Here is a 27,185-nt window from a genome sequence, read left to right on the forward strand (position 1 = left end):
ACGTCACTTCCTCTCAGCGGGTCTCAGTTTTCGCTTCCATAGAAGACGAGATAACACGGCTAGACCGGTCCACGCAGGCGCAGGTGTAGGAACGCAGAGAGGCCCGCCCAGGGAGGAAGGGGCGGAGCCTCGGCAGGGTCGGAGGTGCGGGGAGTGGCCTCGGAGGCGGCGACAGCGGCGGAGACGCTCAGAGGGAAGAGGCTTGCGCGTGGCTTCGCCGGGGGAGCGATGGCGCCGGCGCTGCGCTGCCCGCTGTGCAGACAGAGCTTCTTCTCGGGCCGCGGGCACGTCTACAGCCGCAAACACCAGCGACAGCTGAGGGCGGCCCTGGAGCGGCTGCTGCCCCAGGTCGGGCCCCGGGGCCGGGGATGAGGAGGGCGGGGCCTCGGTACGGATGGGGGGAGGGGCGGAGGCAGAGAAGCGGGGAGCCCAGGCAGGTGAACGGCAGAATGAAGGATCTCGGGAGTGATGGGGCAGGTGAGCAGGAGGAACCTGGGTACTAGGATGTCAGATTTGGGAACTGAAAAGTATTAGGGGAGAATCCAAGGCACCGAGAGGTGAAGGAATTGGGGAAGGCTGGGACGAAACCCAGGAACGTTAGGTTTTGTTTGAAGTTGCGTTGGAGCAAAGAAGGGACAGCACCTCTCCTTGGGCTGAATGAATGGATGATGAAGGCAGATCACAGACAGACCAGTTCCCATTTTGCTTTTGTTTTCTCTGCTAAAAAGAACATTCTTTTACTAGAAAAAAGACAGATCAAAAATGGCTAATGGGTTTTCAATAACCACGTTAAGTAAGAGAGCAGTGACCTGAGTCATTGGGCCTATAGGAACATCCTCATCTTTAGATATAGTATAGAGAACAGGAGAGGCACTTCAGGACTGAAGAACAAATATCTTTTTTTTTCCCTTTGAGGGAAGTGAATAGGCTGTAAATTATAGGCCAGGGAATGATATTCACTTAAATTACTGCCAGAATTCTAGAATGAAATAATAATATGATAAACTATGAAATAAATAATAAATGTTTGTTGATTTGATAAAAGGGGTGGTTAGTGAATATGTATCTGGACAGGAAGTGATGATCTCAAAGAATGAGCCTGTGTGACTTATTCAAGAATAAGTGTATTTAAATTTTTTAAATCTTAATTAACAATATACCTACCAATATATAGTAGAAGAAAAGAGAAAGAAAATCACTACATCAGTATTAGGACATGCTAGCCATTTTATATATTATTAACCATGGTCAACTATGAGTTGACAGATAATAGAAGACAGAAAAAAACAAATGGTCCTACAAGAGATCATCAGTATTGACAAAATATTAGTAAAAATTCTCTGGCACAACCGGTCAGGCCGAAATAATCTAATTTACATTTTTGACAGGGTTATTATACTGGCAGATCAAGGAAATAATATGAAAGTTATATACAATTTCTCCTTGTGGACAAGGAGAAATATAGTCAGAGTGACTGTATAATAGTATAGGTGGATTCAGAACCAACAGACTGGTAAGCCTAAAGGAGTAGTCATTAAATGGTTTGAGGGCCTCTACTGTTGTGCGTCAGAACTCTGGTATTTAACGTTTTCCTCAGTGATTTGAATAGATGGTGGTATGCTTACTAAATTTTCGGGTATCCCAAAGCTGAGAGGGAAGGAGAGCTGTCTTGTTGGATGACAGAGTAAGGATCCAAAAAGATTTGAACAGACTAGAACATTGGGCTCAGTCCAATAAGTTGAAATCTAATGGGGACAAATGTAATAAAGAAATGAAATTATAAAACACTTGGGTTCAATAAATCAGCTTCCAGAGTAGAAGATGAAGAGGCATAGTTAGAAATTCATCTGACTACAAGCTCAGTATGAGTCAAAATATGATATGGCAGTCAACAAAGCTAATTCAGTTTTACAATGAATTGAGAGAATTGTAGTGTGCAGGACTGAGGTTATTATAAGTACCATTTTGTACTGTTATCTAGTTAGATGACATCTGGGCTACTGTACTCAGTTCTGGGCGGCACATTTTAGGAGGAATATTGAAAACTGGAGAATGTCCAGAGGAGGGCAGCTAGGATGACTGAAAGGCCTCACTGTGATGCCATGTTTAACCTGGGAAGAGAAAAGACTTGAGAGATCTGATCACTGACTTCAGGCATTTAAAGAGATGTCATATAGATGAGGGATTAGACTTAAACTGGGCCTGTATGAGGAATAACGAGTGGCAGTTAAATAATGAGGAAGATTTGGGATAGATATAAAGAAAAGCTACAGTTGAGATTGTTCAAAAAATAGAATGGTTTTACCTTGAGATGTAGCAAGATCTCCTTCAGTGGTGCTTCTCAATCAAAATCTTAACAACTACTTTTCAGGGATTCAGAATAGATTCATAGACTGTTATGGGTTGAACTAGATGTCATTCTGTGAAGGTAAAAAACTTGAAGCAATTGAAGGGAGTGGCCAGGGGCTGAGGAAGAGGTCATTGAATTTAAGGATGAAAAGATTGACTTTGAGCTCCCTCTAGTCTTTTTCCTTTTCTTTCACTAGGTGGAGGCTGCCCGAAAAGCAATCCGGACTGCCCACGTGGAGCGATATTCCCCTGAGCATGACCAGTGCTGCTGGTGTCTATGCTGTGGCTGTGAGGTTCAGAAACATCTGAGTCATGGAAACATGACTGTGCTGCATGGAGGTCTGCTAGAACATCTGGCCTGGTACATAGAGGGAGCTGAGAAAAGGGTGGTTGAGACACACATGATCATGAGGGCTTCTCCTGTCTTCCCTCATTATGGCCCAAGAAGTAGCCTGGCCAGATCAACCCGTCAATCAAAGCCACCAGTCATTGAAGTGCCCACTGTGTTCCAGGCACTGAAGTTACAAAGACAAAAGGAAAACATTGCTTGCCCTCTCAAGGGGCTTCCATTTTGACAGCGTAGATGTTTTGTGTGTGTGTGTGTACACACACACATAGAGATAGATAGATAGATTGATATGCACAAAGACATAAAATATACAAGATAAATACAAGGTGACCTTGGGCAGCAAGTACCAGCAACTTGAGGGAAGAGGGGTCAATCAGCAAAGGTCTCATGAAGAAGATGATGATAGAAGTGAATCTTGAAGGGGAAACCAGGGATTCTGAGAGGCAGAAGTGGGGAAGAAATACTTTCTAGGGCTTGGATATAGCCACTGCAAAAGCACATAGATGGGAGATGGGAGTATTATGTGTGAGGACATTGAGTGTCATTGCTGCTCTTCCTCTATCAGAGGGGGAAAAAAGCCTGAGGTCTCTGCAATCCTTAATCATGCAGTGTGACCCATAGGAGTAATTTGCCATGGAATGACTATAGCAGTGACTTCTCCATACTTTCCTTTAGAAAGAAAAGCCTAGCAATAAAACTCAGATCACATATGAAGATATTAGTAATACCTTATCACTGAAGGTAAAGCACACATCTTTCTTTTTTGTTAAGAATCAGTAAAGTTGAAAATGACATGTATTATCAATGACAATCTCATCAGTTATGCAGCTTTGCTCAACTTGATTTCTAGAAATGTATTTTGTGGACGTTAAATGTCTTGAAAAATTTATCAGAAAAAAAAGAAGAAAAAATCCTTAGTATATTGTTCTCTTCATCTACAGTCCAGATCACAGGAAAGCAACCAACAGGTTTTGGTGGGAGAATAAAGCAGATGTCTTGCTAAAAGAAAGGTTCCTAGTCTCCCAGCAAGATTACGCCCGGTAAGTCATTGGTTATGAGGATGGATAAGTGAGGAGGAAAAATGTGAGTAGAGATGGCCTTGGTAATTAGCCCCAATTATAGAGTCAAAACAGCTTTTAAAGGAAGAAAATTCAGCTGTCAAAGACCACATGAAAGATTGCCTCAAGTCACTAGTTATAAGAGAAATGCACATTAAAACTGCTCAGGTTTTTTCTCACACCCAGCAAATTGGAAAATACAGCAAAAGTCAGGAAAAATCAATGTTGGAAGAACTCCAGGATGACTATGACATGCTGTTAGTGGAGCTGTGATCTGAGTCTGGAAAACAGTTTGGAATTATGGTAGAAAAGTAATTGGATCATTCGTATTCTTTGACTCAGAGGTTCCATTCTGGGCATATATCCAAAGGATGCCCCCGAAAGGCATCAAGTATACCAAACCATTCATAACAGAACTTTTTGTGGTAGCAAAAACTGGGAACAAAGTAGGTACTTACTGATTAGGGAAAAGCTGAACAAATTGTGGCATATAAATGTCGTGGGATATTACGGCACTGTAAGAAATATGAGGAATTCAGAGGAATAGGGGAAGACCTGTATTATATATAATTTTTATTGCATCATGATCTGAACGGAGGGAAGAAGTAATAAGGATAAAGAGGAAGAAAAGGGAGGGCACTAATAGAAGGGAGGTGGACTGGGGGAGGCAGTGGTCAAAAGCAAAACACTAGTGAGGAGGGAAAGGGAGGAAGACCTCTATCAACTGATACAAAATGAAGTAAGCAGAAACATAGAAACAATATTCAAAATTACTAAAATTACATATAATGGCTAGTATTTATATAACACTTTAAGGTTTACAAAACCCTTTACAAGTATTTCATTTGATCCCTGTGATGGAGGTGCTATGATTATCCCTTGTTTTATAGAGTAGGAAACTGAAGCCAAGTGAGGTTAAATGATTTGCCCAGGATCATATAACTTGTGTCTGATTTAGGATTAGAACTTAGGTCTTCCTGGCCCCTGCATTGAGAGCTCCACAGGTCACTGCTAAAACAATGAAGATTAGGAAGTGCACTTCATTTGGGGGTAGAGGAAAGCCCACTGGATGGGTAATGCGGTATATGCTGTCAGACTGAGTCATTGTGTTGGTTGGTTATACTTAACTGCCTTATTTTCCAGAAATTACTGTGCTTTAAAAACACAATTCATCAATAAAACTTATCTTTTAAAAGCCCACTGGGCTGGGTGGAAGTCAAGAGATTTGAGTTTTTAATCCTGCCTGACACCAACTAGCTGTGTCAGGCAATTTGTTTAACCCCACTTTACTCTGTAAAATGAAGGGATTGAACTAGATGATCTTAGAAGTCCTTTCTAGTTCTAATATTCCATAACTTTTTAAATAACCAGTGCCTCATTTGGTTATGAAGATAACCCTGGGTTCTCAAAAGGCTATGCCAAGGAAGTGAAAATCTGGCTGGGTCCTACCAAGATGCAGTCAGAGCCTAGTGACTCAAGTCATCTTGTTTGTCCTGCAAGGGCAAACCTGGCTAAGTTCAGAGAGACTCAATCACTACAGTTGACCATCAGAGAATGCCATTTTTTTGGCTATAATGTGTGTACTTTGTGAAGACCATTAACTAAGGCATGGAAGGGTAGTTAAGCTGCATCAAAGGAAGGAGTACCGACATCAGGGAAATTTGAAGCGCTGAATAACTTAGTGCGTCCACCTCAGTAATGAGATGACCAGTCTAATTCAACTCAAAAATTGAGTATTTACCAAGCCACTAATATGCATAGCACTGCACTATTTTACATGTGGTTTTTTGCTGCAGTGAAGAGGATATAAAGGAAATGTTTGATATATTTCCAGAATAAGAAAACATAAGATAAACAAAATCCTTTATAAACATGGTGTTGAAACATGAAAAATCAAAACAAATACCTGCATTGGCCATATCCAAAAAAAGGTGTCAGTCGGCGCTTTGAATCTGTCACCTCTCTGTTAGGAGATAGGTAGTCTATTTAATCCAGTGCTGAATGGAATAAAATCAGGTGTTAATATGTGTGATACAAACTGTTGTGATCTGTCCTTCAGAAGTGGGAGAGGTTGTTCACACTAGGGAGGGGGCAGATTCTCAAGTAAATGGAATTTGAGAGCTCCTCAGCTAGTGCACACCTAGTAAACTGAAGCCAAAGTGATAGGTGATGCCTATCGGCTATCTCAGGCAGCTGAGGTGAAAAGCAGCTTTTATCAAAGCTGCTCATGAAACGGGCCATCTGGTGTAGTCAGACCAGCCATGATCACAGAAAAGGGTAACCAAGGGGTCTTGTGTCAGACTCAGAACCCTGAAACTACAGGAAAACAGGTTTTAGTTGGTCTTGCTAACTGCATAGTGAAGGAAATACTACCACCAGCTGGGGCTGGTCTGTGCATTGCACAAAAAGGTGGAAGGAAATGTTAGATTACCTTTTCTCAAATGATTTTACTTTCCTGTTGACTGTTGTGTTGATCACTCAAACTGATGGGAAAAACCAGAGATCTCTCCCCACCCCCCATATTTCCATGAAGTGGCCTAAGTTTGGGGGTTTTTGTTTGTTTTTTTGGAGGGAGAGGGCATGACTAATCAGGGATGTCAAGGTAGTGGGTACGATCGAAAACTCTGGATGTGGTTTGGGAAAGTGTGCAGTTGAGGAAGAGATTAAACAAGGCAGGGAGAAGTAACTGAGGGAGATTGCTAAGCACAGGTTTGAGGCTGGGGCCAAGCAGGTGTTTGAGAAGATGTGTAGATTGTTAAGGAGAGAGGAGGAATTTTACTTCTGGGAAGTCTGAATGGCCAGAACCTTGGAGAACAGTTGGCCATGCCCCGAAGACCAGGCTGACTGGTTCCCCCATCCTTGTAATTTGTCTTTCTAGATTCAAGAAGTCTATGATAAAGGCCCTGGATTCCTATGAGGAAGAAGAGGATGAAATGATTAAAAAGGTAAGTTACAGTGAGGTTATAGGAATGTGAGCTCCCTGCGCCCTGCACAGCATCGTAACCATCCCTGCATCTTCTACAATTCCCCCACAGATGGCAGCTGAGATTCGAGAGGTGGAACGCAGCCGACAGGAGGTGGTGCAGTCTGTCTTAGAGGTTGGTTTCCACCGGAGGCTCCAGAGCAGTATCCACCATGGCTGGTCTCTGAGTTGCTTTGAGCTCCCCAGCATCTCATCTACTGGCTTTCTTTGAGAACACATGGACTTCGGTTCTGCTTGAAACCCTACAACTGAAGGCACCTTGGCTTTGCAGGGCGTCAGACTGGCCAAGATAGTGGTGATTGGCCAAGGGGGTTCAGCATAGACGGCAGGAAGGGGCATCACCCTCAGCAGCTTACTAAGCCTGGCTGGAAGTTATTGGGGCAGGGAGGGATTCTACACATTGGCAGCACAGTTCAGCTGCCAGTCTGTCCTTTGAGCATGGGGTCTGAGGGCTGGGGAGGGCGTCACAGGCAGGCACAGAATTCTAGACACATTTATTTTTCCTGAATCAAACTCAGCCTCAGGCAGTGCCAGACCCAGAAGAGGGCTGTTCGGCGCCTTGTATCTGGAAAGGAACAAACAGGTAAGAGTTCCAAGAGGAGTCCTGGAACCTCTGAATTAAAGGGTCCTGGGAATGAGCTAAAATAGTGGTGCCATTCCTATGCAGGGGATATTTGGGCATCTCTCTTAATCTGTGAAGTGAGACCAAGTCCCATGTTGCGGGGCCTATGGCTAGCACCTATCAGTCTGCTCCTAAGGACCTCAACCTCCAGGCTCTCTCCGATTTACTTTTGCAGGATAGCCTTCAGCTCACAGCAGCTCTCCTTGGATCCATCACCTGCCCCAGAACTGAACTGGATGGAGGCCACACAGTCCCTGACTTTCATTGGACATCAGGTAATGTGGAGAAGGGGGTATAAATTCCCTCAAGAATTGGTAAGAATAAGACAAAAGACCACCCTAACAAGACTCTCATCTTTCTCATAGGACACACCTGGAGTTGGCAATGTTCATTCAGGTAAGATCCAAATGTTAATCCTGACTCATCTATACCATTAGTAGAGGAAACACATCTCATATCAACAACTTTCACTCGGCCCTCCTGGCAGCTTTTGTGAGCAAGATAGGCAGATAGAGGCAGGATTCAAAGGCATGTCCGACGGACACCAACATGAGAATTTATCCACTACCGTCATCAGTCAACTTTGCTTTATTAGAGTTAGGAACTCAACCTTTTAGAATTAGCTGAAACCTTAATTCAGGGCATACACAATGTTCTTAGAATGGTCCTAGATTCAAATTCTACAGTGGACACTTCTGTGTGATGATGAGCAAGTCACTGAGCTTCATTTTTAAAATGGGGATACCCTCACAACCTAAATTCCAATACAGTGCTCCTAACAAAGAAATGGTTTGTCTCTTGTTTGTCCATTTAGGGGCTACTCCTCCCTGGTTGTTGCAGGATGATGAAGACCGCAACAGCTCAGCACATCAGATCGGACCCTCCTATGAAGAATTCCTCAAAGAAAGTGAGTCAGTTACAGGGGTGGGATTGATTTTTCTTACCACACTTAATGCTCCAACCTTCCCCATCCCCCTTGCAGAAGAGAAACAGAAATTGAGAAAGCTACCCCCAGACCGAGTTGGGGCCAATTTTGATCACTGCTCTAGTACAGGTGCAGGCTGGCTGCCCTCCTTTGGCAGAGTTTGGAACAACGGGCGGCGATGGCAGTCTCGGTAAGTAGAGCTGGCCTACACTAGTTTCAGCCTTTTTCTTTTTTACACTCAACTTGATCTTTGAAATTTTTCTTTCTTTCCAGGCATCAGTTCAAAGCGGAAACAAAGCAGTAGCCTATCATCAAGTGGGACTACGTGGGGGCTACACTTTATCCACAACTTAGCAATATTATGGTTACTGTAAATAAAAGTCTGTTTTTTTTCTAATACAGTCTAATTCAGTTGTGGCCCCAGGAAACACAGCACAGTTTTAAAACACAGTTCTAGTTCAATAAGTTTATTTTTGAAAATGTACACAAATGTTGAACCTGCCAGGAAAAAAAAAACCACAAAATTAGAGTGGCACATTTCACACATTTCTTCCCACACCCTTTCCTTCAATAAACGAGTCTTGTTTTCCCCCTTACCATCTCATGCATCTTCAGCAGCTGGAGCATCTCCACCCTTGGTGTTCCTGGTATAGATCACTTGAGCTCTGTGTTTGGAAACTAGCTTAATTAGACCTACAGGGAACAAAAAGGCCATAGTAAATATATATAATGATTTTTAAAAAGGCCAATAAAGCTATAGGTTGTAAAGATTAAAAAAAAAAAGATAAACATGCTCATTGACACTCTGAATCCCAACCACTCCTCCCACTATAATCCTCTAATTCAGGCCCACTTGGGAAAACACACCTGGAAAAGACTGATCACCAAACTTAAAAGAACTAGGTCTAACTTTGCATAATAAGGTTCAAACACTGAATTTAGTCAACGAGGAACATAAGCTATTTATGGTTTCCTAATCTGTGAAATGTTGAAAGTTGTACTAAATGGCCTTTCCATCTTCAGAGCCATTAACTCAATTTCACACTGGGAACCATTTCCTTTTTCATTAACTTCTCCAATCCTTTTCTTCCTCTCTGCTAATAATAGCTAATAGTATATACAGACTTACTTTACAATTATTCTCATTTTTCAGATAAGGAAACTTAGGCAGAATTTAAGTGACTTGCCCAGGGCCACACAGCTAATGTCTAAGTCTGAATTAGATCTTCCTGACTCCAAACCCAATTCTGTTCACTGTACCATCCAGATACCCATATTACTTCATAAGGCCATAGATTAAAAGCTGGAAGCAGCTCAATCAACAAGACTGCCAGGGAACTGTGAGACACTGAGGACAATAATACAGAGAATATAAGAAATACATGCAAGGAGCTCATTCATTCCAATTGGAGAGACAAACATATGTACAAAATATGTGCAGCATGAATATACAATGTTAATAAATATAAATGCACACAAATAAAAATGGATGGGGGAATCAGAAAAAGCTTCATGGAGAATCTTATAGAAAGGGACTGACTGAGGGGAAGGTCAAAAAGAGGTATGCAGCCAAGACAAAAAGCATGACAAAAGAAGACGGGAACAGAAAGACTAGTCTGACTAGGTGCAGAAAGGGGAGTAATGTCCTATGGGGTTGGGCCAGCTCACATAGGGCTTTAAAAGCAAAACAGCTAGGTGGTGCAGTGGACAGAGCTCCAGCCTCGGAGTCAGGAGGACCTGAGTTCAAATCCAGCCTCAGGCACTTGACACTAGCTATATGACCCTGGGCAAGTCACTTAACCCCTACTGCCCCACCAAAAAATAGCTAAACAGCTTTTTATTTTTCATAGGGGGCACCAGGGAGTCATATGACCACAGCTGTATTTAAAGAAAATGACTAGCAGCAAAGTGCAAAATGGACTAGAGAGGGCAAAGACTTGAGAGAAAAACCAGTTAGGAATCAAACTAGTTTAGTTGAGGTAATGAAAACCTGAACCAAAGTTGTAGCTGTCTGAGTTAAGAAGGGATTGAATAGAGACAGCAACTGATTGTGTATGTAGGATCCAAAATAAGACAAAACTTACAAAAACCCAGGAAAGATGGTGATGGCTCAAAAAAAAAATTATACACATAGGAATTTGGAAAAGGAGAAGATTTGGGGGAAAATATGATGAGTTCAGTTTTGGCCATGATGAGTTTAAAACATTTCCAGATCTTTCCATATGAAATGTCCAATTTGGTCAGACTTGCCTGAGGTCACAGGTAGTAAAACAGAGGTGAGATTTTAATAACTATCACCCCATCTATTCTGGCTAATGGACTTACTCTTCACTTCTTCCTCATGTAATTATTCTAGCAACCAACCTCACAGCCTACCTTCTTTACTCTCACTACAACTACCCTATTTCTAGCCCTCCCACAAAAACCTAATCTTCCTCCTGTAGTCTTGCCAATTATCACTAATGTTTCTACTACTACAATCATCATTCCTCTACTGGAAAGTCCACAATGGCTCCCCAATGCCATAATCCATGCATAAATTCACAACTGGCACTCAAGGCCTTCACAGTCCTCACCCCCACCTCTCCCTTTATTCTCATTCTCTAATCCCTAATCACACCCACTTAAGTTCGATCAAGGAAGGAAGTTTAGATACCATCCTCTATGAAAGACCCCTGAACCTCCCCTTAAGAATATCTACCACACCTCAATTTTCTCAAAGCATTTTGTATCTTACTATTCTGTCCTATATCCTAGGTGTATACCTGTATCTCCACAATGCCACCCCCCCCACCGCCTCCTTAAAGCAGGTCCCCCGACCCTTCTATCTTTGTATCCCTTAGCATTTATCTGTTGCCAAGGCCTACTGATTTCACCTTTGCAATATCTCTGAAATACACTTCCTTCTCTCTGACACAGTCTCCACTATAGTGTAGGCCCTCATCACCTCAAGCTTTGATTGTTAAAGTGATTTTCCTAAATTGCAAGTCTGACCATATTACTCCCCTATTCAACCAACTCCAGTGACTCCCTATTGCCTCAAAGATCAAATACAAAATGCTCTTGTCATTCAAAGCCCTTCATAACTTAACCCCCCCCAACACCTTTCCAGTCTTCCCTCACATGTATTCTTCTATCCAGGGACACTGGCCTCCTCTGGCTGTTCCATAAAGAGACACTCCATTCCTCAGCTCTGGGCATTTCCTCTAGCTGACTATGTCTGGAACGCACTCTACTCTGCACCAACTACTGACCTCCCTTAAGTCCTAACTAAATAATTCCACCTTACACAGAAGCCTCCCCAGAACCAGCTTAATTCTAGTGCCTTCCCTCTGTTAACTATTTCCTATTCTATATATAGCTTGCTCTGTATGTGTATTTGTTTGCATGCTGCCTCTCCTATTTGAGGGCAAGAGCTATCTTTTGCCTCTTTGTATCCCCAGCATGTCCTGTACATAGTCAAACTTCTCAGAAAATATTAAGTGGACCAATCTGATGAAGCAGGTTGAGCAACAGAAGATTCTGACATTGCTTTCTCCTATTAGATCTTCAGAATATGACTAAAATAAGTTAGACTGGTTAATGCAAACAATCTGTGAGCTTGTCTTTCTCAGGTTTACCTTTACTAAGCAGTTCCTGGAGGGCTGCCCGGGCTAGAGAACCCCGGATCTTCAGTCTCTCGGAGACTACTGCAGGGGTGATAAGTTTATAGTTGGGGACTTCCTTGCAGAGTTTGTCGTAGGTTGCTTTGTCAAACAGAACCAGATTGTTGAGCTTGTCCCGAACTTTTCCTTTGGACCACTTCTGCTCAAGAATGAGAAAAGGGTCAGAAAATATACTGTTAACAGCACCCTCCCCGTTAAAAACCATAGGAAGTTTACAGTTACTTAATTCTTTTAAATATAAAGTCCTTTTTGTATATATCATCTCATTTAAGCCTAAAAATTCAGAAGCTTCCTCCAAAAAAATCAGATGAGGCAAACACAGCTAACTCTTTACAAAGACTTGAATTTAAGTTAAGTGACTTTCCTAAAGTCAAAGGTGTCAGAACTGGGATTTGAATAACATAGTTTAGTGGCTAAGAGAACCACTTGGGGAATCTAAAGTGCCATTGTGACAGATAAGGGCTAAGCATTCCTGCATAAATCACGTAACTTCACAATGCCTCAGGCAACTCTCTTAGGCAAAGTTTAAGAGAAAGTGAAGACCTGTACCTTAGAGTAGCCAGTTCACCATAATTCTTGCCTCCACCAAAGTATTTATACAAGTTTTATAACATGACCCCCACCCAAAACATGAATCCTGCCCACAAATTTCCCAACCTGGTCATGTCCCCTTTTCAGAAAAATTCTGTTGTTCTTAATTTATCCAAATCCTGTCAATCAATAAACATTTAAATCGGTTATTATGTTCCAGGCACCCTACTAAGGGCTAGAGACAAAAAACAGTCTGTCTCCCTCTGCGCTAAAGGAGCTGGCAATCCAAGGGATTAAATGGCTAATGCAACCCACTCTCACACTTAGGCAGCTCTGATAGACCAGAGATTATTTTCTAAGAGCAATTATAAATTGCTTTAGAACTTTGCCTCACACAGGTGTGCTCTCTGAGGCCAAAGAACAAATCTAGCTCTCTTCTGTGAACTCTGGGAAACTGGGCCTCAAGTCAAGACACTTGAGTAACCGGGGCCTGAGAGATTAAACGAGACCCCAACTGAGATAGGCCCATCTTAGAGCCACCCAGACCGCCTTTACCTTCTTCTTAGCTTTGCCCCCAGACTTGTTCACGGGATCTTTGTCCTTCTTGGCCGACTTGCCGGCATCTTTCTTCTTCTTATCGTCCTTGGGCGGCTATGGGGAGACAACGAAGGAAGCAGGCTCGGTGAGGCAGGGCGGCAGCCCGACCGTCCCGTTTATCTGCACGCCGTCCCCAGGCCTCCCCTCCCCCGAGCACATGGGCCCGGAGAAAGCACTCCCGGCCATGGGCTGTGCCCCGCCAGACCCCCACCACGCTGCGCTCTCTATGCTCCACACCACCCCTCCTCTTCTCTCCCCTCCCCGCCTTCTGGACCCCATCCCAAGCCCCAAGCCCTCACCATGGTGAGGCTCCAAGAACTCCCGCTGCTGCCGCCTCCAAGCTAAGATGTCGGATAGAGAGGAAGTGGGTGGTAAGGGTGGCCGCTGAAACTCCGTCTGCTTCTAAGTACTTCCGGGGTTACGCCGAAGGAACTGAAACGGAGTGAACTACAATTCCCAGCAGACACTTCAAACTCTACGTCTCAGGCAGATAAGGTTCAAGAGTCGTGGACTACAATTCCCAAGATGCATCATACCCAAACGCAACATTGCATAGACCGCTACTATGCTAACACTAGGGGAATCTGACGCAGTTGCGCTTATGTCTCCACACCCTCTTCAAGGAACTCGAGGCAAAAAAAAGATAAAAAGCTACCCTTGCACTCAAAAATTAACTCCTAGAGAAATTATAAAACTAGAGATGGGAGGATCAATAAATATGCGTTGCACAGTATCCCCCCCCCCACAACCTCAACAACGCAGAATGGGCTGGTCAAGGACCACGTGTCCCAGGTTTCCTGGGTGGAGCAATCAGGGAGGAAGGAGTAGTTTGAGGACTAGAGTAGGACTGGAAACCGGAAACTGCATCGAATGGAGCAATGGCGATCTTCAGCGTTTATGTAGTGAACAAGGCCGGCGGCCTCATCTATCAGCTGGACAACTACGCGCCTCGAGCCGAGGCTGAGAAAACTTTCAGCTACCCGCTGGACTTGCTACTCAAGCTACACGACGAGCGCGTTCTCGTTGCCTTTGGCCAGCGGGACGGCATCCGGGGTGGGCTGGGTCTTAGGCGCGGTCCTAGGCGCGTGGGGGTGGGGCTGAGGAGTGGTTTCCCGGGAAGGGGCGGGGCTTGAGACTCCTAGAATCCAAAGTGTTCTCTCCTGGGGTGGGGACTGAGGCGGGGGGCGGAGCGGGCCCGAGAATCCCGAAATCGGATTTGCTCCGGCCGAGGGGTGGTGGCTTTTAGGGCTGTGGGCTTGTGGCTCCTGGAGGTGGGAGGATTGCGTCCCCGTTGGCCGGGATGACCCGACCCCTGCCTCCGCAGTGGGCCACGCGGTTCTCTCCATCAATGGCGTGGACGTGAATGGCAAGTATACCGCGGATGGGAAGGAGGTGTTGGAGTACCTGGGCAATGCGGCAAACTACCCCGTGTCCATCCGCTTCGGCCGACCCCGCCTCACGTCCAACGAGAAGCTGATGCTGGCCTCCATGTTCCACTCGTGAGTTGCGCCCTCGCGTGGGGGGGGAGGGGCGTTCCTTCTCCCGAGGGGGCCCGCAGGACTTTTAGCTTGGGAACGCGGTGGAGCTGCCCCCACCCCCACCCCGGACCCCCTGCACCACGCTTTCCGCCCCAGCTGGTCACGCGGGCCGCTCGACTTGTTTGCACACAGGCTGTTTGCCATCGGCTCCCAGCTGTCTCCCGAGCTGGGGAGTTCTGGCATCGAGATGCTCGAGACAGACACCTTCAAACTCCACTGCTTCCAGACGCTGACAGGTGCAGACCCCAGAAGGGGAGGGGGCAGGGCCAGGAGGCTGGCTGGGGGAGGCAGGGGCTGGACTTGGGGCACGAGTTTGCCAAGCAGGGTGGCCGTTGTCTTTTTAAACAAAGGGATGAGCCCGGTATAGTCAATTTTCCTTTTCTTTCTTTGTACCTTACAAAAAATCGAACCTTTAATCCAAGGCTGACTTTCACATGTGGCTCAGATTTCTTCCCTTCTCCACAGGGAAAATTCAAACAGTGTAATAACTTGACCTCTAAAAATGGATTTAGATGGCTTTAGCAATGTGTGTTGTTGCAGGTGTTACATACCTTTGTTTCCACTGTTAACTAACATAATTAAGTTGAGTGGTTATTGGTTATTAATTTGACACTTGTTTCCACTCCAAGATGGGGCTTCTCAGAGCTTCCTCCTAGTCTACTGGGAGGAGCATAGCCTACACTGGGTTTGTTCCTTGCTCTGTCACAAAGAATCTGTGTGACCTTAGGGAAATCACAAAGGTCTCTAGGTCTTTTTTCTTATCTGTAAAATGTGTCCTGTCCTATTTTCCTAGAAAAGTAAAAAAAGGAGGTAAGATTCAAAAGTGCTTTGCAAAAGGTAAAGGTATACAAATGCAAGGTGTTGCTATTGTAATTTGCCACATTTTATACCCATTAGATTTTTCCATAGATTATGGAAGTTGAAAAAGACCTTTGAGATCCTCCATTACAGCAACTCTGTTTTACAGATGAGGAAACTGGAGCCCAAAGAGCCAAAGGAAATTGTCCAAAGTCACATTGCTAGTTTGTGGAAAGCTAAGACTCAAAAAGACAAGGGTTTCCTCTTGGAGTTTCTTCTACTATACCATGCACTCACTGTGTGACTTTTCCCTACAATCCACAGGTATCAAGTTTGTAGTGCTGGCAGATCCTCGACAAGGTGGGATTGATTCTCTCTTGCGAAAGATCTATGAGATTTACTCAGACTTTGCCCTCAAGAATCCATTCTACTCTTTGGAGATGCCCATCAGGTAAGTTGTCCCTTCCTAGCCACTTTAATTTAGCCAGTTGTGCCAAAAAGCCATCACCTCCTTTTAAAGCAGGCAGGGATAAACATCTTAAATATGACATGAAGCCAGGTGAGCAGTTTATTGGAGGGAAATGCCAAGTTCTCCCTGAAGGTTTTTCTGCCTTCAGTAATTAAATACCACTTTAAGCCCCCTAATCCTTCACCTCTTACTTGTGGCTTCTGGGCCCAACCCAGGTGTGAGCTGTTTGACCAGAATCTGAAGCTAGCTCTGGAAGTGGCTGAGAAGGCTGGGACTTTTGGGCCAGGATCATAGGCCCTCCAGCAAAAACCAAAGCTTGAGATGGACTCAGCCATTTTACTAGGATGGAGATCCAAATACCCATTTCAGAGCACATCAAGAAGAGTGGAGTCTGAGCAAGAGAGGGCAGTGTGGCACTTTTAAGAACTATTTGGTGTACCATCTTCTCTTCCCTGTATATAATGGTCCTCCCTCCTCAATGTTGTACAGATCTATTTATGGAATGAGTGAGACCTGATTGAAGATTCTGTAATAAACATTCCTGTGAAACCTGGGGTACCTGGTTTCCTGCTTTGGGGCTGCTGAAAAGCATTAGAAGGCAGCAAGACAGGCAGAGAAGGAGAATACTAGAAGGAAATAATGGGAATGGGGAAATGTCTGGAGAAATAGACAAGGGAGAAACAGCATGTTCCAGTGGAAAGAGTACTCAAGACTTAGTGTCTAATTCTGAGTCTGGCTGCTTGACTTTGGGCCAGTCCCTTAACTTCTGGATAACTCAGTTCCTTCATAGGCTTTTACAGCATTGGAAGGAAGCTAGGACGTCTGATCCAGCATGCACTACAACATTCAGGCAGAGGGCAGGTAGCCGCTTGTTGGAAGGGACTTCCTTGGCCTCTAGTCCATCCTGTATCCAAGTCACATTGCATATGATTTTTGTGGTATACCTAGCCACTGACAAGGGACTTCCTACTTTGCTGAGGCCACCCATTCCACATTGGAACTACCCTAAGGATTAAGACAGTTTTCCTCGTGCAGAACTGAAATCTGGACCAAGTGGAACATGTGAAAGGTTTCCCATGTGGATACCAATGCTTCGTATCTGACACCTAGAATTTTCTTTCACCCCCAGAACCCTAAGGTTTCAGGTCATCCTCAAGTGACAGGATTCTCAATCTATTCCCTCTAGTCAATACCCTTCCCAGACATGTGATGAAATCATAATTCCAGATGAGTGATCTGACCAGGGAAAAATATGGTGGCACGATCACCTTCATTCTGGACACCATCATTAAGGGTAAACAGAGCAAGGAGACAATTTGTTCTAAAAAATAACACAACTAAACGAGTTTTCTGAACAAAGCTATCTAACCTACCTCATGGGGAAGTTAGGATGCTATTTGTGCTAGAGGTCATGGGGGATTAAGGTGTTCTGAAAAGTTCTAAATGCTGTAGCACACCTCACATGTAGGAGGACAAATCGAACACCAAGGTGTTCAGGCAACAGGCTTCCCTTCTCTAGTGGTGCCAAAACCTCCTCCCCATTTTGGCAAGGGGAGAAAACACAAACTGGTCAAGATTCTTCCACTCCTTTGAAATAAACTACTGACAACACTTAGTATCAAATCTATTTTTTTTCTTTTCTGGTACCATGCTCGAGTTCTCTCTCAGAGTATAAAAGGTAAAAGTGCCACTACTACCCCATCCCCCTGCTCCAAGTCCCTGGGTTTTAATCAGAAAGTCCTTGATATTGGTGTCTGCGGGTGTCCTCTGCATGGTGGCAGTGAGGTGGGCATGGCTCTTCAGCTGATCAAACTGCTCTGCTCTAGGGCTCTAGGTCAGGGCCCTATGTAGATACTGAAGTGGGAGGCAGTCAGGCACAGGGGACCTAACCCTGATGCAGGCTCAGTTGTGTAACTATTTGTTTTGGGCACAGGATGGAGAGCTGCCACAGCCTGGGAACAAAGGTTATAATTTAAATAAACTGACAGGCAAAGGGTGTTGGGAACTGGAGCCCTGTTCTATCATGATAACCCCAATGCCTATATAGGGCAAAAAGGCAGAAAAGGAAAGCCAGAGACTCAGTGCCAGGGAGAGACCAGGGGGCACACACAGGCACCAAAGGATGTCCCTAGCCCTGCCCTCAGTCAGCTTTCTTCGGCAGCCGACCCATCTTGGTTCGGATGTTTCTGAGGAGGAAGAAGGCCACGGTACTGATGGTACAGGTCACCTCTGCCACCCAGAAGGCAGTGCTCCAGCTATAGTGCTTGGCGATGGTGCTGAAAGGTAGCCCAGCCAGGAATCCACCCACTGTAAGGAAAGATGCAAAGACCAAACTGAGTATAGGCTGCCAAGGGGGGTACACCAAAGAGAAAGGTGCAGAACCCAGAACAGGGCAGAAGAGTAACGAGTTAGTGGGGATGGGGGAAGGACTCACCATTGGCCATCAGCCCTACGATGGCATGGGAAGTACCACACAAATTGGAAGGGGCACTCTCATTGGCAATGACCCCAAACAGAGCAATGGGGCCATAGGAGGAGAAACCAAAGATGGCACCCAGCACCAGGATCCAGAGCTGCAAGAAGGGTGACATTTATGACCAGACAGAATTGGCACCACCATGAGAAGGGAAGAGGGAGGAAAGGATACCTAGGGATGAGTGATAACAAGATACCCCTAGGGTTTGCCACAACAGAAACCAAGACCAAGCCAGGTGCTAAGAGAGAAGGGTGGGAGAAGGTGCATGGCTCAGTGAAAAGGGGGACAGCAGTACCAAGAGTTTGCATCAGCCAGGGGCAAGGGAGAGGGGGACCAAGGTAAAGGTGGGAGGCAGACAGAGACAGATGAGACACCTCATGCTCCGTGAAGCCCATGAGCTCAGCCAGAGGGTGTAGAGCTGGTGTCCAGAAGGCAGCATCCTACAAGTATTAAAGACAAGGGAAGAAACCCAAGATCCAAGATAACTCAGAGGTCCAAAGGAAGAGGAAAAATGAGGTCTCAATAGAATGTTAGCGGAAACTAAGATACAGAAATGGAGTAAAGGAAAGCTAGAGTCCAGGAGAAGGCCAGATGTGTCCAGAGAGTCTCCCCCGCACTTTCCTGGACCGGTCCCTCTTACCTTGGGGGAGGTGCTAGTGACTGTGACACGGAGGAAGTACATGGACCCAACCATCCCAGCCATCATGAAGAGCAACAATCCATGGCGTGGGTGCCCATATACCGATGGCCCCGCCTGCATGATATCAAGAGCAGTGTTATGCCCCTGAAGAAAGGCAGAGAACCTCCCCCTGTGGACTCTGACACATCAGGGCCTTTGAGGACAGAGGGAACAGGGCTTTGGCAATCCCACCCACAGTGCTGAGTCTTGGCCCCATACCTACTGGGGGCCCTGGGGCTATTCATTGTCTTGGGGCCAAACTCCACTGTTCCACCCCCCCACTTCCATCACGGAGCACGTGCCCAGCAGCTGCTACAGCTCAGCTCCTCCTCCACACACTCTCCCTCCTAGAGGTACAGCAGTGCCCACAGTGGCTCCTGCTGCCCACGCCTGTCTTCAAGGGCTTCCATTTCTACTCCCCTAGGAAGGGGAACAGCTGCTCCACAGCTGTCTGGTATCTCTGGGTTCCTGGGCCTACTCCATCCTCAGGAATAAGAACTTCCACTCTTCTGATCTACCTGATGCCTAGGTCAGCTGTCCTGGAAGCGGTCACATCAAAACTTCCACAGTGCCCATCCTCTCTCTGTGCTGACTTACCTTTGCCATGGACCGGTCTGAGAGGTAGCCAGCTGCAATGTTACCCACAAGGCCCCCAATCTCCAGGGCACTCATATAGGAGCTGCCTGGAATAGAAAGAAAGGTGGTGGGCCCAGGAAAGCAGAGCCTAGGGGTAACCTGCCTTAAACCCAAAGGCAGAGCTGGTGCTCAGACCCAGTTCTTGCCACGGCAGTCCAGGAACAAGGCCAAGCTTCCAGGTAGAGGCTATGGCCATACTGGAAAGGCTGTGCCCTCCAATCTACAATGCCATCTGCTGCACCCCAAGCCTATCCTTGTGTCTGTCACTCCTAGAGAGTTCCTGAACTTGTCCATTCCCAACCCAGTATCTTCTGGGAATTGGCTAACAGTTGCTCTTACCCACAAGGGCTGACTGTCCTTTCTCCTGGATAAGGAAGAACTGGCCCCAGTCAGTGCAGCAAGTTTTTACCCCAAACACCACCAGGTAGCCAATAGAGAGAACCCACAGGTATGGGGACAGCAGCAGTTCCTGTAAAGTGCTCTCATCATCCTGGGAGCCTAAGGGAGGAAGTAGAGAAGGGGATTCGGGGAGACCAGGATTTAGCCATTTATCTCCCTTCCCTGCCTCCTCCCAAGCCCCCAATACTCATTAACCAGCTGCTGGAGCAAAGTCTAGCTGCAGAGCCCAGGGATCGGCCTGAAGGACAATCCCCCCCTCCACTACCCCATATATACCCTTCTAGACATTGTGTCTAGAAGAAACAGAGGCCCAGGAAAATGGGATGGGGCAAGGGAGGGGAGGGACGGGGAACCTAGGCAGCAAGGGGCTTCCTAAGGAAAAAATTCTGGGCTCCAGGACATGTACAGATCTCTAGTGCAGGTGGGAATTAAAGCCCAGTGCAAGGAAGAGACAGAGAAAAGAGACTAGCTGGGCCTGGATCTGGCAAGTTCCTGATCAGGGATTGAGGAATAAGGACTAGAGTAGAGGATTCACAGGATTTACTGTCTTCAGCACTCAGTTGATATCACAAAGACTGTTTTGTAATATCAACTGGACCGTTGTACTGTCAATGTTATTTCCCTTGCCATGGGACTCATCTCCTACAACTGTATTAAGCTCCTGGAGTACTAAGACCCTGTGTTTTTATATTTTTTTGTGCATAGCCCACACCTAGCACAGGATGGATGTTTAGTAGGGCCACAACAGTGAATTAATGAATGAGCAAGTGGGTTAAAGTTCAAATAAAGATGACTAAGGAGAATAAGGGAGTGGGGAGGGGGCATGGAGGGGCTCACCTTTCTTGCTCTTTTTGGGGGCAGTATCGAGGTTTTGTAGCCCAACATCTGCTGGCTCATTATGGATAAAGAGGAGGCAGAGGAAGGAGACGACCATGCACATTGCCCCTGAAAGTGCCAGAGTGCTACGCCAGCTGTAGTTCTGTGCCAAGAGGGTGACCATGATGGGGCCCAGCCCTCCAGCCAGGTTCATGCTGGCTGACAGGATGGCCCACCAGGTACCAAACTGGGATGGCTCAAACCACTGAGGGGAAGAATGTGACAAGGTGAGTGCCTGCCCCATCCTCCAAAGTGGATGCTAAATCCCCCAAAGAGGGTTCTCACACTGTACCGCACCACCACCATGTAGGCATTAAGGCCCTGGCACACTGTCTGTCAGTTCAGGGGCATGGGGATTGAGTTACAGGCTAGAGGGAGGGAGTAATAATGGAAAGCCAAGATTACGGCTACTTCCTGGCTATACCCAGGACCCAGGCTGTCACCTGATCCCTGCTACCACCAGAGTGCCTGAAATATCTTGATGAGCAATCTGAGCTGAGTTGAGTTCCTGAGAAATCGGCCTGGAGGAAAGTAGAAGATGGGGTACTCCTGACATCCCATGAGCATCTATTGGGCCTGCCTAAGCATAGCAGCTGATGCCTACCTTTCGAAGCACCTTCCCACAGGGGGGCCAGCCCAGCCCTTGGGCAAGCCCATTAAGAACCACAGGGTGGCAAAAGCAGATACTGTAGAGCTCCAGGAGAAGGCCACATTGACCAGCCCAACCAGCAGCAGCCCGGACGAGAAGAGCCATCGGGCACTCATCTGGTCAGAGAGCACCCCGCTCACAAACTTGCTGATGGCATATGACGCTGACTGGCTGCTGGCGATGAGTCCTGCAGGAAGGGTAGGGGGTATAGAGTCAGGGAGCAAGAGAAAAAGGAGCAGGGAAGGGTGAGGTATACAGCGACTGGAACAATGCAGACAAAAAGATCACTGAAAGAAGCTTGACTTTGAATAAGTGAAAAATCATTAATGGTCCCAGAAAACAGATAATGAAACGTACCTCCCTTCTCTGGGCTGGGAGGTGGGGGACTAAGAGAAAAATGTACACACTTGTCAGACATGGTCAGATGTTTTTGCTTAAATTTTACTGCAAGAGGAGGGTTCCACTTCAAATAAAAAAGGAGTATTTTCAGAAATAACTGAAAACAAAAAGGCATCAGTGAAACTTATTTTTAAAAATAAAGGGGAAGGGCAGTTAGAATGGGAAGTCAAAGGGCACTAGGTCAGAGACCATGGGTTTGGAGAGCACAAGGTCAGAGTATGAGGCCTGCCCATCAAGGTAACCCAGGTCCCTTTCAAAGGGAGCCACTGTCTCAAGGGATCTGCCCACTAGACCACAAAAGGTACAAGCAAGGTGTGTGCCCCTGTTACAAAGGGGAGAGTGAGGGTGCCCCTCACCAGAGATGTGTCTGCTGGTACCGAGATACTAATTTTCATTCCTCTCTTCAACACAACCACCCTATTCTCACTCCCTCCATCTCCCCAGCCCTCCCCCTCGGCACCAGCCCCAGGATGACCCTTGACCTTTTCAGCCTCTTGGAATGTTCCAGGCCAGCTGTCAGGGACAGGAGAGAAGGGAAAGGACTGTGGGGCAGAAGAGCTCTTCTTTCCCAGGGGCCCTGACACTCCATTTCTAAGTCCCGGGGGCAGAAAGGGCCTGAGATCTGAGCCAGGGACCTTGCCCCTCCAAGAGTAACCAGGATGAATGCCCGATGCTTGGGCCTACCTGATCCTGAACATGTACTCACACAAGTCTGATGATCACATACTCAGCACCCCTCCCCATGCAGAGATCACATACAGAACTCCTGCATGCACATACAGGTCTCTTACACTGAGCTCTCTCACATCTGCCTCAGTGAGCAGCAGAGGGTAATGGAAAGAGAACTTGACAGGAAGTCAGGAGACCAGAATTGAAGTCCTGACACTAACAGTATGGCCTTGGATAAGTCACTTCAATGCCCTAAGCCTCAGTTTCCTCATCTGTAAAATGGATTTACATTAGGTCTAGGGCTTCATTTTACAACTTTTCTATATGCAAACATACGTGCTTCTATATTACCCACTAAGTATGCAGGCCCTTCCCCACAAAGCCACTCATCATACCATGCAAAGGACCCCCCCAATCTGTGCTTTTGCATAGATCTATCCCACATACCCAACATGCACTAAGTACATGCTGTACCCCCCACAAATACCATCTCCCATGGGCCATAGCCCCAGCCCTTCGGGGGTCCTCACCCAAGTCATCCTTGTCTAGCGAGATCTCTTCTACCAGTGATGGCATGACAAAGGAGAAGGTCTTCCGATTGAAGTAATACAGACTGTAGCCCCAAAACATGGCAGAAAAAATCACAGTTCGGTAATACCCATAGCTCCGGGTAACCATGATGTCCACTGGGAGGGAGCAGGGGGCCCTGCCCTGCCTTCTAGGACTCCAGCTGCTCCGGCCACCACAAGCCTGCCTGCCGGTTCTTGGTCACACACCTAAACTGCTGAGTTGGGGCTTTCAGTCTCTGTCTCCAGTGCTGGGCTCCCCAGCTCCCTTTATAGACACTGTCTGGGCAATCATTAAGCTCTTGGGCGGCTCCCTGGGAAACCAGTGTCCTGGAAGAAAAGGGAAAACAGAGGAGAAAGCTAAGACAGGGGCTAAGTGAGTAGGTAGGAAGGCAGTGCTATCTGGCCCAATCAAGCCTGGTGCCTCTACACTCAGGGGTGCTGGAGAAAAAGCCCCTCACCCAATATTGCTTTACCTGCTTCTTTCATGCCCTCCTAGTTATGAATCCAGCTGTGATTAAAAGCACAACCTAATTACTCTTGCCTGCCAAGGGGCCCATGGGAGGCTGAGAGTCCCAAGAAACCAAGTGAACAAGGGTGTCAGCTGCCCCCTTGTCCAGCTCTACTCACTCCCCTTCTCTTGTCTCCTTTGCCCCCCCCACCAGCCCTGACTACCCAGAAACACATCCTGCCTTCACGCTGCTGAATCCCTCCTTACTTCCCCTTCTTCTATATCCTTTTAACTTCTAATTCCTAATTCACTGTGCCTCACCGGACATGCATCTAAGTGGCCAGAAGCAGGTGGGCCCCAGCAGACTTGGGTTCAACTTATCACTAAAGATGCTTCCAGGTCTAACATTGTGTGAATCTCTAAGTCCTGCAAGACACCACCTCGGTGAAATTGTTCTTCATCTGTAAATGGTAATACTAATACAAGCATTAACTACCCACCTATGGTTGTGGTCAGGAAAGTGTTTTGTAAATCTTAAAGTACTAGATCAAAGTGAGTTATTCCCTTCACTTCCCATTCCCCTAATCATCTCTCTACCCAATGAAACTGGTATAACCTACCTTCCTGCTGCTCACCGGCCCCATCACTGGCACAGCCAGGGACCCCAAGAAGAGAAAAGGGTGTGGGAGGAGGGCGAGAAGAGAGATTCAATCTCTCAATATCTCTCTCTTCGCATGTGTATGGGGAGCGAGGGTCACAAACGGTGACTGAGCAGTGTCAATGTGGCCATCGGGCCATGCACAACTGCACAATAGTGATGCCCTGTGCTCCAGGCAAGGGCTTCCCGGAGTCCAAGCCTCCTTCCCCTACGTGGGGAGTAACTAGAGCGTAAAGCAAAGGGGAAGAGAGGGAGGAGCCGGCTTTGTCCCTGGCCCGGGAAAGCGTGCCCTCCGGCTCCGATGGCCACTGCCAGTCACCATGGACGCTGGGCATGGCCAGGAGGGGTTGAAAGCCGGCAGGGGAAGGGGCGTGGGTAGGAAGCAGGACGGCCGCTCTGGGCACTGAGCCCAGCGCCAGTGTCCACACTGCCCGGGGCCCGGGGCCCGGGAGCGGTGAGAGCCCGGACGCTGCGGCCACAAGGGGGTCTGTACGAGATGCATGCAGGAGACATGGCTGAGTGGAGGGAGGGGGGAACAGCACACCTGCCGCTGCGGGGGGAGGGCGGTGCAATCCCCGGAGAAGGCGGGCGAAAGTGCAGCCCCCATCCCTGCCCCGCACCTTCCGGAATAAGGGACTATAGCGGCGCGAACTCAAGGCCAAGGGAGAGGGAGGGAGAAGCGAGATGCAGCGCCCTCACCCAACCCAGCCCAGCCTGCAAACACGCCGCGGCGCCGCCGCCAACTTCCTGCCTGCCTGCCCCGCAGCCTCCCTGCCCGCCTCCTACCTGCTCGCATTCACCAGAGACTAGCAAGTAAGCAGGTGGCGGCCAAGCCAGCAGGGGACGTAACGCGCAGGCGGGGGGGCGGGGCCTGGGGGAGGGGCGGGGCCTTGGCTCGGTCGTCAACCCAGCGTTCCAACCCCGCCCCCGCGCAGAGAAGCTCCGCCCACAGAGCTCAGTTCCCAGGGGAGAGGCCAGTCTGGGATTGTTAATTTCCAGTCTAGTATTTCCTAAAGCCCATTTAGCCCTGGGGGGGAAGGTTGTCTCACTGCCAGCAGTACCAAGAGCAAAGAGTCTGATTGACCTTAAATCTGTTTGAGAAGACCCAGGAAAAATTAGGTCATATCTGTAATCCCTTACAACTTCGTGATTGTGAGAACTGACTTTTTTTTTAAAGTTATTATAAATATGTAACCATCCAAAAGAAGTATAAGAAGCATATAAACGTGTGCCGGGCTTGGAGTCAGGGTAACCTAGGATCAAATTTAGGTTCAAAATCTAGGCAGGCTAAGCTTCCGCCTGCTTACTTGCCATTCTCCCGCCTCTGCCAATTAATAACTGTGTGACCTTGAGCAAGACGCAATCTTTTTTTAGGGTCTTGGGACAACTCCAGGACTTAGCTACTAAATTCTGAAATTGTTTCAGTCTGAATTAGAGGAGGCTCTTCCCACACTGGGAGTCCCCCAGAGTCACAAATATCCTCTTGCATTCCCACTTTCAAGTAATGAAAAACAAAATCGTATATATCCAATTCTTAAAGTTTAAGTAATTAGAACCAAATGAATTAACAGGCAAAATCACGTGCACACACACACAAATACATTTACTGTGTCCCTTTTCAAACTGGTCTGAAGTTCCCCTTCTTTTGGCTTTGTTTTCATTCCTTTTTTAATGGTTGTAGTCAGCACCTATATAGTTCAGATATAGCTGATCCCTTCATGTAGGTCTTTTCCATATTTTCTTGTATTCATTCACATTTATCCTTTTTTAAACAGCACCATAACATTCTATTACATAACTGTTCTATCGTTAATTCATCCATTTACCTATCATTGAGCTTAGGTTACTTCCAGGCTTTGGTTATTACAAATAAAGTAGCTACAAATATTTGTATTCAGAGAGGTCCTTTTTTCCTTCTTATGATTATTTTTAGGACAAAGTTCTAGCAATAGAATTGTTAAGTCAAAATGTACAATTGGTTTGGAGCTTCATAGTTTGGACAGAGGCAGAAAGTTAAGGCCTCAATGGATAGCACTGGATCTGGAGCCAGGAACGCCTGGATTAAAATTTAGACTGATGTTCAGTAAATATATGACCCAAAGCAAGTCTCTTAACCTTTTCAGGACTTCAGGCAACTTCCCACGATTTATTTAGTGTATATGGGGCACTATATACTGGTTGCTAATCTGGGTTCCCTATGCTGACAAAGTCACAGATCCCAGTAGTTTTTATTCCTCTATTCAATCCTACCAATTATTCTGTTCAGCTCTGTAATTTCTTTCTTATGTATCTTGGTGTTAGGTTTATCATATTCTGATAGTAGAGTGTTAAGATCTCCCACTGTTATTGATTTTTAGCTTCTTGCAAGATTGTATTTCCTTTACAAATTTTACTACAGAGTTATAAAATGCATATATATATTTCATGTTGAGTATATATTTAAATGTATGCATGTCTAGGTATATATTTTTAAGTTTTTATATAGCACACAACATAGGGGCATCAAAGTGGCACACAGGCCTGGAGTCAGAAAGACTCCTCTTCTGAGTTTAAATATGGCCTCAGATAACTTACTAGCTGTGTGAACCAGGGCAAATTACTTAACCCTGATTGCCTCAGTTCCTCATCTTGTAAAATGAGCTGGAGAAGGAAATGGCAAAACACTCTAATATCTTTACCAAGAAAACCCCAAATGGGGTCACAAAATGTCAGACATGACTGAACACCATAGCACATAACATAATGTTCTTGTTTATCTCTTTTAATATGTACTTTTTGATATGACAGCTTACTCCCAAAGAAGATAAGAGTGACCTTCAGCAAGACACAACCTCTATGGGTCT

At 46.4% G+C, this 27,185-nt stretch overlaps 4 protein-coding genes across 5 annotated transcripts; 2 read left to right on the forward strand and 2 right to left on the reverse strand.

Moving 5' to 3' along the window:
• Positions 1 to 125: 125 nt before the first annotated feature.
• Positions 126 to 8,683, forward strand: CENATAC (centrosomal AT-AC splicing factor). Of its 2 annotated transcripts, XM_020984811.2 has the most exons (11): positions 126 to 348; positions 2,547 to 2,710; positions 3,640 to 3,738; positions 6,635 to 6,701; positions 6,792 to 6,854; positions 7,258 to 7,322; positions 7,537 to 7,636; positions 7,727 to 7,757; positions 8,176 to 8,268; positions 8,344 to 8,476; positions 8,560 to 8,683. In XM_020984811.2, exons 1-11 carry the CDS (start codon positions 229 to 231, stop codon positions 8,588 to 8,590), a joined length of 966 nt encoding a protein of 321 aa, XP_020840470.1. In that variant the 5' UTR covers positions 126 to 228; the 3' UTR covers positions 8,591 to 8,683. The 2 variants fall into 2 exon arrangements, with proteins under 2 accessions (XP_020840470.1, XP_020840469.1); XM_020984810.2 differs by having other exon boundaries at positions 8,176 to 8,476.
• A 54-nt stretch (positions 8,684 to 8,737) lies between these two features.
• On the reverse strand, positions 8,738 to 13,489 carry RPS25 (ribosomal protein S25). The gene is made up of 5 exons (XM_020984813.2): positions 13,379 to 13,489; positions 13,038 to 13,133; positions 11,907 to 12,090; positions 8,884 to 8,979; positions 8,738 to 8,784 (listed from the first exon to the last, which is right to left on the reverse strand). Exons 1-4 carry the CDS (start codon positions 13,379 to 13,381, stop codon positions 8,888 to 8,890), a joined length of 375 nt encoding a protein of 124 aa, XP_020840472.1. The 5' UTR covers positions 13,382 to 13,489; the 3' UTR covers positions 8,738 to 8,784; positions 8,884 to 8,887.
• Positions 13,490 to 13,886: 397 nt separating this feature from the next.
• Positions 13,887 to 16,433, forward strand: TRAPPC4 (trafficking protein particle complex subunit 4). The gene is made up of 5 exons (XM_020984812.2): positions 13,887 to 14,132; positions 14,404 to 14,578; positions 14,750 to 14,853; positions 15,740 to 15,866; positions 16,100 to 16,433. Exons 1-5 carry the CDS (start codon positions 13,958 to 13,960, stop codon positions 16,176 to 16,178), a joined length of 660 nt encoding a protein of 219 aa, XP_020840471.1. The 5' UTR covers positions 13,887 to 13,957; the 3' UTR covers positions 16,179 to 16,433.
• Positions 16,434 to 17,495: 1,062 nt separating this feature from the next.
• SLC37A4 (solute carrier family 37 member 4) lies at positions 17,496 to 25,212 on the reverse strand. The gene is given in 10 exon segments (XM_078146885.1): positions 17,496 to 18,191; positions 18,319 to 18,457; positions 19,001 to 19,114; positions 19,637 to 19,722; positions 20,015 to 20,173; positions 20,912 to 21,155; positions 21,555 to 21,610; positions 21,613 to 21,786; positions 23,198 to 23,563; positions 25,129 to 25,212. Coding segments are annotated over 9 exon segments (1,287 nt in total). The 5' UTR covers positions 23,346 to 23,563; positions 25,129 to 25,212; the 3' UTR covers positions 17,496 to 18,024.
• Between the last annotated feature and the right edge of the window lie 1,973 nt (positions 25,213 to 27,185).

The sequence above is a fragment of the Phascolarctos cinereus genome, unplaced genomic scaffold, assembly GCF_003287225.1.
Source record: "Phascolarctos cinereus isolate Bilbo 61053 unplaced genomic scaffold, phaCin_HiC Scaffold_726;HRSCAF=1367, whole genome shotgun sequence".
NCBI classification, from domain to species: Eukaryota; Metazoa; Chordata; class Mammalia; order Diprotodontia; family Phascolarctidae; genus Phascolarctos; species Phascolarctos cinereus.